We start from the raw sequence: 9,654 nt of genomic DNA on the forward strand, positions 1-9,654 counted from the left end.
AATTTGGACATTTTCACTTTGGGGTGTACTCACTTTTGTGGCCAGTGGTTTAGACATTAATGGCTGTGTGTTGAGTTATTTTGAGGGGACAGCAAATTTACACTGTTATACAAGCTGTACACTCACTACTTTACATTGTAGCAAAGTGTCATTTCTTCAGTGTTGTCACATGAAAAGATATAATAAAATATTTACAAAAATGTGAGGGGTGTACTCACTTCTGTGAGATACTGTATATCTGTACTTTGCTGTTTACTTATTATGTCATTAATAATAACCATACAACATTTTGGCAAAAAAAGGATAATTGGATGGATATATATATTTCTTGTGGATTATTGTTTTTTATCAGCAGTTTGGACTCTCATTCTGACGGCACCCATTCACTACAAAGGATACATTAGTGAGCAAGTGATGTAATGCTAAATTTCTCCAAACCTGTATATCGCTAAATGTGAAATTTCACTGGTATTGGTGTTGACTGCTGAAATGTCATCTTAAGTGTGTGCAAGGGTATTGTCTGACTTTGGACAATGTTTTATCTGAGCTAAAATGCATGCAAGGTTTTGTGTTGTGATTATGTGTGCATACATGCAAATAAGTGTTAATGAGCAGTGTGCTAATTGGAATGTGTCTGCCACTTGTGAGATCTCTTATAAGGTTAAAGATTATTTGCCCAAAGGAGAAACAGTCGGCTGGCTCAGTAAGTCCATCACACACACACACACGCACACGCACACAGACACAGACACACACACACACACACACACACACACACACAAAGAGGCTTAAGAAACTTCCTACGGTTCTTCTAATCCACTCCTACTGGCAGCTTGAATGCTGAGATGATAACACACACAGCAAAGACATGACTACAGCTGAAGACAGCTAGTACTTTACACTAACAAAGCATCGCAAATAGAGCTGACCACAGCAGGAGCAGTGGGTCATGGTCTTTTACCGCTGAAAGACAGCACTGATTGCTGTACAATCTCCCAGCTTTAGGGGGACATTTTGCAATCTTGCAGCATTTTAATTCCCCCCCTGAAGACTATGCATAATAACAGTGACATTTTCTTGCACTAAAAACAGTAATTTAGTTTTACACAACGAATCCTCCTCTTTGAGCCTCATTCATGAAACAGAAGCAGAGCAAATTCATGAGTGTCTCATAAATCCATTTGTATATAACTGTCCCATTGAATGAATGCAGCAACTTACATAATGGATTTATGCACTATTTATGCAGATTCTTGTTTCATGAATGGCCCTCTGACCTTAAGAATTAAACAAGCTGTTTTTTCTACTGTACCTTTAACACTTCTACAGTATATATATATATATATATATATATATATAACAAAGAACCTTCTATACCTTCATTGTTCGCACACAGACTTACACGACTTCAGCATGAGTGTTCAGAAGTTTATCCTGTGAGCCTGACATTGTGAAAGAATCGGGTTCCGTCAGCTCCTCTACATCTGAGAAAAAAGAAAGAAAAAAAACCCCCAGAAGTTATAGAGTCAGTAGGCTGCCTCGGGGTACTTCTTGCCAAGGGATGGCGTGACACAAACTTAGTAAATGAATCATGAAGTCTCTTGGTTTGAGTTTACAGCCACTGCTTTGAAAGCTCCCAGCGAGAGTTTTCATCTTTTATCGGTGTTGTGTATCTACAGTGTAATTCTCTCATAAGAGCCCCACTTAATGGACATAATAAAGAGTCGGGCTCTTAAGTGACGGCGTACCTCTGAACATGGTGATTTCTGCAGGAGGTTTTGCATCAGGAGCGATGCAGGTCACCGTGTATTCGTCTCCCTCCACCCACGGCTCATCAGACTCCAGCTGGATGTACGGCTGTGAGGGCGGGACTTAGACAAGAGAGAGAGTGTGGAGAAGGTGAGGAGAGATTAACCGGCAGGGGATTGTCACAATATATTATTTTATTGCAAGCTGTGAACTCATTTGGTGTCTGGTTGAAGAGATATTTCAGAGCTTTAAAACACACACACACACACACACGCACACGCACACAGACACAGACACACACACACACACACACACACACAGAGGCTTGGCTGTCTAATAAACTTCCTACGGTTCTTCTAATCCACTCCTACTGGCAGCTTGAATGCTGAGATGATAACACACACAGCAAAGACATGACTACAGCTGAAGACAGCTAGTACTTTACACTAACAAAGCATCGCAAATAGAGCTGACCACAGCAGGAGCAGTGGGTCATGGTCTTTTACCGCTGAAAGACAGCACTGATTGCTGTACAATCTCCCAGCTTTAGGGGGACATTTTGCAATCTTGCAGCATTTTAATTCCCCCCCTGAAGACTATGCATAATAACAGTGACATTTTCTTGCACTAAAAACAGTAATTTAGTTTTACACAACGAATCCTCCTCTTTGAGCCTCATTCATGAAACAGAAGCAGAGCAAATTCATGAGTGTCTCATAAATCCATTTGTATATAACTGTCCCATTGAATGAATGCAGCAACTTACATAATGGATTTATGCACTATTTATGCAGATTCTTGTTTCATGAATGGCCCTCTGACCTTAAGAATTAAACAAGCTGTTTTTTCTACTGTACCTTTAACACTTCTACAGTATATATATATATATATATATATATATATATATAAACGAACTCTGTTATGATTTATTTTGCAGCGGTTTCCATGAATGATCTGGGTAGACAAGATAATTCTGCATTTTGAATGCTGACACATGAACTATTCGTTTTTGAAAGAGCTTTGAAAGCCATGAAAGCAATGTCTGACCAGCGAGGAGGAATTTTTTAGTTTTTGAAAGAGGGTGCTCACCAAGGCTGCATTTATTTGATCAAAAATACAGTAAAAACTGTAATATTGTAGAATATTATTACAATTTAAAATATTTTTCTCTATTAGGACACTAAGGCAATTCATAAACTAAAAAACCCATAAACATTCCTATACATATAGTAGACATGGAATTTATGGACACACATTAACGATTTGCTAACAATCATGCAAACCCTAAACAAGCATCTACCCTTGACGTTGTGAGTGTGAAGAGCTCTTGAATAATAATAAGAGGGCTGAACATACATGCTGAAAGGCCTTAATTAAAGGGCCGCTCAGTCCTACGGGAAGCATTTTTAATTACTATTTCCACTCCACACATATTCCTCCCTCTCTCCCCCGTTCATTTTATACCCCTTCCCCCTCCACAGTTTATTTGACAAAGCTTTGTCTGTTTATTTATCAGAAGCTGACCTTTTATTACCCATAATGGCCCGGGGGTGAGAAGCAGTGCTGCAATACTACTGACCTTTTTTCAGTAGTGTGAGAGTAGTTCTGCTGTTTTGGCATTTTTCACTAATTTCGACTTTCCAAAATTATGCATTTTGTGTAAATGTATCTGTTTAATTTAATGGTTAAATTTAATTTCATTGTTTTGTGTCAGATAAACACAGCTCTGTTTATTAGTACTACTGTCGATTTAAGACAGAATGCACATATCTAATATACTGAAACATAGTCTTGTATAGCCAGACCTTCAGACTGATGGCAGAAGGTCTGGGAACCTTGGCCACTTTGAATAGCCAAGGACCGCCCAAGAGGCCATATGACTGACAGGTAAAGCAACCAATCATGTTTTATTTTCTGCCGCGTCATGTTTATGGGGGTGGAAATGTCCCCACAATAACAGACCAATGTGTAAAACTCTTCAAGAGTCTATGCGCGAACTTTACATATGTCACATACTTTTGAAAATCCAGTGTTTAGTTGATCCTGATAAGCACTCATTGTCACAGCTGTAAACACAACGACTTTCTCCCTCCGTGAGGGGGTTTGGAACACGAAGGCAAGAACGCGACACACATGTCTCCCAGTAATTCTGTAATTCTGTATAACTCAACCAATCTTACAACGACTTTGAAACACCTGAAGTGTTTCCAATTTTGTGTGCCATATACATCAGACGTTCAGCCAACGGTCAGTGGGCGTGACGTCTAAGGCTGAGACTAACTGACATGGATCCGATTTCATTTCCAGCTGTATGTTCATTTAAGACATAACTGACTGTCTGAATAAATACTCGCCAAGAAAGACATTTTTTGACACATTTTTTGTGTATATTTTAGGGATGCACAATATTATCAGAACGTTATCGGAATCGGCCTGCATAAAAAAATATGCTGATATGCCTGGCCGATAAGACAGATAGCTCACGTGTGCTCAGGGTGTAATAGTGATAAGATAACGTCAGCAGTGGTCATTCTTGAAGCGAACTTTTGCCTGAATGATTATTAGATTCACTGTTTTGGATCGCCACATTTAATTTCAGAATGCACTTACAGAACGACGCGTCCAGTGTGCGAGAGAGTCAACAGTATCTAGCATGTGCAGTAACAGCGGCAGCAGCCTCCCCTGGGTCCTAATGCCCCTCCGAATTTGCTTTTCATTTACTTAGGGGGCGCTGTTGGCCTATTTGTAATAAAATGAAAGTAAAATACATAAATATCATTAAAGGGATAGTTCACCCAAAAATGAAAATTTGATGTTTATCTGCTTATCCCCAGGGCATTCAAGATGTAGGTGACTTTGTTTCTTCAGTAGAACACAAACAAAGATTTTGTCGCATCAATGTATCGTCACGAGCCGCAGGGTTTAATTTGGTTTTGTTTGTGTATGTTTTTTTTACTTAAAGCCGTGATTCCCATCCACTTACATTATATGACTGACAGACTGCTGCAACGGTTTGACTTAAAAAAATGTGTTTGTGTTCTACTGAAGAAACAAAGTCACCTACATCTTGGATGCCCTGGGGGTAAGCAAATAAACATAAAATTTTCATTTTTGGGTGAACAATCCCTTTAAGATACTTGTGTGTCTGAATAAATAAAGCAGTATGGATGTCATAAAATCACGAGTCTGTTTTGATTTAAAGGTCAGAAGTTTTAGCTAAAAATCAAAAACATGACACTTGTAAATTAAATAATGTAATATATACAGATTTATTAAGTAATATATAATATATATTTTTTTAATGGATTATGAAAACTTGAATATAAGGAGCTCTGAAAGATTTTTTATTTTATTTTTACAGCTCTTTTTCTTTAGTCTATCTATTAATGTTAAATTCACTATAAAATGTTAAGGTTTCAACTGCATCTGTCTGAGAAAAAAACCCAGCAGAAATTGATTTATTACAGTTATTTTCAAGGCTCTCAATGTAATCTCATCAAAAAAATGTTTTTGCTCAAAACTAACCAAAATTAAAAATAATTTGTTTATAATTTCTGCACAGGAGAGACTTGGTGTTGTTTCAAAACAAAAGGAAATATATATCGGTTTCGGCATCTGCCATCGGCAAAAATCTAATATCGTGCATCCCTAGTATATTTGACCGTTTATGCACAAGCCCGAAACCCTAAGTATACTTCGCTGGCTCGTGTTTAGCTCCGTGTCGGAACACACGCACAAAACAAGCCTAAGGAACAGGCTCTTTTGCAGTTAATGCACTTTTAATAACTTTTTAATATAAAGCATGTCCCACAGTAAACTGCTTTTTTACGACAGTCACATTACATGATTTGACCTATTTGGGCGTTAAGCTTTTAAGGAGGGGTTTATTGTACTCTGTGAATAACATGAGAGGTAGTGCGAGAAAAGAGACAGACAGACAGAGAAACACTGACCTTCCACATCCCTGTTCCATCTGAGTGTGTTAATTAAACTATTTTTTTCTCCTAAGAATTAAAGTGTGAGCTTTCAAACTTAATTTAATTGAATTATTTTAGGTTTTGCTCCAGCTGTCAGGCTCTTTCGGGATTTTCACAGCAGTTCTTTTCTGGAATTTTGTGTCATTTAACTGTACAGACTTATACTTACAGTTCAATCTAACTCTAGTCCTAGTCTAACACTGTGTACAATGTACTGTAGAAGCTTGGGTAGCCCGGCCCACTGTGAAATCTCATTGGTTCAAAATCATGCTTTGAATAGCTGTGTATTAATATTGTCCAATTGGCTGCGATTGTGCCACATCATTCAGCAGTTTCAAGTTCAAGTAGTTAGACAAATAGATTGTCGCTGGAAACTCATGCCTGGTTAGAACACATTGTTATTTCTGTCATTAAATTTGAAATGAAAAACATAATTACCCTAGCCTTGTTTTGAAACCTTGAGGACCTGATGACAGATGTATTCTGTAGTTCAACAGATAAGCAAATAAGAGGCCAGGACCTTGGAGGAGTATCCAAAGAGCATCAATAACTTCTGGAAGCAGTTGGTTAAACTTACACCCCCGTAAAAGATTGAACGTCAATTCAAGTAAGAATCTATTTAATAAGTACATGTACAGGGCAAAGGCATTGACCTTCTGTTTCTCTGTGTACAGTACTCAATATTTATTTCTCTCTCTAGCACACACACATTCAGAGTTAGTATTTAGTAGCTCTTTCTGACACACAATGGCGGCTGGCCTCTTGCCCTTATGGAGGGGAAAAGAGATCAGGTTTGGAATGCGGCCAGAGTCGGATACAGTGCTGAGAGATTAATGATATCTCAACCCTAAAAGCCTGTGCTCATCATCTCTCTAAATGAGAGCTACACAAACAAAAACACAAGCTAATATCATGCACAAATATAGATACTAGTTAACACATGCTAAGCATGCAACATCCCAACATGCTAATGTAAGCAAATAGCGAAATTAGTGCAATTAACATGTCAATTCATTTCATGCAAAAAATTCAGAATACTAAATTGTTTTAACAACAGTACAAAGCACAACAGCTTTCTCTTTTAATCATACGCTGTCCATATGCTAGCATAAACAAAGGGACTTTTTGTAACTGAAACTTAAAACTAGCATGTGGCTACTAACATTCAACGGGTCAGTTCACTTCACATCACCATTCATGAAGAATTCAGAACAATCTGTTGTTTACATTTGGCTAAACCCAACGTTTGTAATTTTCCATACTTCAAAATTAGGTACAAGCCTAATGTTCAAATGAAACCTATGCCACGTATGCTAAATATGTACTGAAACTTACCTAAGTACTGTATGTACCAGAGTACATAAAAATCTATGGGAACACTTTCATCATTGTAATTAAATACCACCTTAGTTCATAATCCATCAGCTGCTAGTGCATACATTCACCGCTTCTTACATAAACCTTTGTAGAATGCTAGCAACAGCAGCTGCAGGACTAATGAACCTGTCTTTACAATATCCAGACTAAAATGAGCATACAATATTGTATAAGAGTGAAACTACTTCTTGAATTGTAATATCTACTCAGCATAAGTGCACAGCCCCATTAAGACCATATATAATGCAACAGGACTGTACATCCAGCCATGCTTCAACAAAGAGCGGAAGCCTATGTTTCTGAAGGCATGACAGATGAGTGCTTCAAAAAGGCCCTCTAGGCTACAAAGGGCTAGTTGTAAATTATTCAGGCTGTTTGTGTACACTCAAACCACAAGTCCAACTTTAACTCCAGACACGTGCCATGGAAAGTTCAAGAACTGGAACATGCCCTAATGTGCCATTTCGATATCAGTGACATGCATCAAATGTTGTACAGCAGGTATAAACATTGATGATCAGAATGAATTGGCTGAATATAAAACATAACTCTTAAAGATGCCTTTACATTGGAGATCTAAGGATTCAGTTAATTAAGTTGAGATCTGCATTGGTTCACATGCAAGGGTGTAGCATAAACAGCGGAGGGTATACAGAAGGAATCCAATATCCTGTATATAACCAACGCGAGAAAAATGGCTTAAAAGCATGCCATAAGAAAGGAGTATAACAAGCTTACCTTGGCAAAAAGAACTCCTTTAGCAGCCAGAGCATCCTCGCTGCGCCCATTAGGGAAGCACTCATAATGGGCATCCAGAATAGGGTAGCGACTGGCCAACAGAAGCCCGCTGTTCAAGAACTTGAAGCGGGAGCAACAGCCTTTCCAGCCATAGCGTCCCACGTCGCTCAGCACAAATGGAAAATAGCGGTGCAGCTGCCTCCTGAGCCTGTCTGCAGCTCGCCTTTCGAAGACTTCCTGCAGACAAAGGAAGTCCAGGTTGGCTGGGAAGAAGGCAGAGATCTCATGGTCAAAGCCGTCGTCTCCGTGACGGCGTTTGCGCCCAATCGGCCTTTTAAAGACTGAGGTGCGGTGTTGTGAAAGGGTATTGTTGGGGGAGATGCCTCCATCGGCTGCGTGGAAGCGAACCAGGGATTCCCGTGAGGCCGTACGGCTTTCTAGGCTACCCGTATCCCCATCCCCAGTCTGGTGGTTTTCTTTTTCAGCCTCAGTCGGCTCAGAATCAGGAGAGGTGATGCTGATTTGCACTCCAGCCGGATGGAGAGGACAGTCTTCTGAGTTCTGGATGATGTTGCTATGTACTGGACACTCACCAGAGGAGTGTGGGTCTGCAAACTGGTGGACGGCACAATCAGGAGCATGCTCTTCTCCATTGGGGTGGAGGGGGCACTCCGAGGAATTTTGGGCTCCAGTGCTGTGGACAGGGCAATCCGAGCTTGTACCTCCTGAGGGGTGAACGGGACACTCAGTTAAGGCCTCAGTCTCAGGCTCAGTGGTGACTACAGGCTCGGGACGATGGTCCAAAGATGAGGTGCGGCGGAAGCCCTGGGTGGCCAAACTGCAGAAGGATGCCGCACTAATTGAAGTATTGGTGGGCGAGTCGATGTATATCTTGATCTGGGGTCTGCTGGCACCATTACGGATCCGCTTGCCCACTTCACGAGCTCGGTGTTGAGTGTCCGCAAGGTTGTTGAAGCGTGCGAGTGAGTCCGGCAGCAGGCAAACATTGGCACTGCCAAAGCAAAAGCTGCGACCTTGTAGACGCCACTCAGCAAGTGCCGCCCCAGTTCCAGCCGATGTTCCCTGCTCGGCGCCATGCTTGTCTGGTTTCTGGTGAGAGTAGATGTAGGGGTTCCTGATGGTCTGCAGTGGGGCCCACAAGAGGAAGCCAATGAAAGCTAAGGGTAAGGATGCCAGTAACAGCATCAAGTAGAGCGGTGTAGAGATCAGGACCCCGAGTGCCAAAAAAGAACAGGGATCTTGGGAGCGTCTACGCTTCTCTAGTGATGTTGCTACACAGGAGGCCAACAACCGGTCCAACAGCCAGTAGCAAGGGAAAACAAAGGCCCAAGACAGACGGCTCAGAAAGCTGAGGAAGGCACTAGGGTAGGGAGAGGTGTGCAAGACCATTTCTGGCTCACCTTGTAGACCAACTCCCAGCCAAAAAAAAAAAAAAACTGTACAAAAAAAGAACTACAAAGTTTTCCCTCCCCCCTGTGGCGGAAAGAGGTATACTACATGGTTCTTGGGTCCTTCACTATGTCCGACTTTGAATTTGGGATATACAGGGTTCCAAGCCCAGCCTCTTCCCTCCTTGGTGGGGGTCTGCAGGGCTAGAGTCTCCTGAAGAATCTGATCATGGTGATGACAAAAAAACCCTCCTGGGACCCAGAATATTCCAGGCACGGAAAGGGGAGGCCTCGTCAGCACAGAGCCTGCAGACAAGCAAAGGGAGGGGGGAACAGAATACACAGGCAATCAGATGAAAGTAGAGGATAATGTGCAATCAACAAATTGGATCCCAGTAAAATTT

At 40.9% G+C, this 9,654-nt stretch overlaps 1 protein-coding gene across 1 annotated transcript in view; it reads right to left on the reverse strand.

Annotated features, from left to right (window-relative positions):
* The window catches only part of LOC107714064 (sphingomyelin phosphodiesterase 3-like), a 27,369-nt gene extending 17,819 nt beyond the window's left edge, over window positions 1-9,550 (reverse strand). The window contains exon 1 of the mRNA XM_016519769.1: window positions 7,842-9,550. Within this exon, the coding sequence (XP_016375255.1) occupies window positions 7,842-9,251 (1,410 nt within the window). The 5' untranslated portion in view covers window positions 9,252-9,550. The remainder of the gene's footprint in view (window positions 1-7,841) is intronic.
* Window positions 9,551-9,654: the final 104 nt, after the last annotated feature.

This window comes from Sinocyclocheilus rhinocerous, unplaced genomic scaffold (genome assembly GCF_001515625.1).
Source record: "Sinocyclocheilus rhinocerous isolate Xijiao unplaced genomic scaffold, SAMN03320098_v1.1 scaffold568, whole genome shotgun sequence".
Classification (NCBI taxonomy): domain Eukaryota; kingdom Metazoa; phylum Chordata; class Actinopteri; order Cypriniformes; family Cyprinidae; genus Sinocyclocheilus; species Sinocyclocheilus rhinocerous.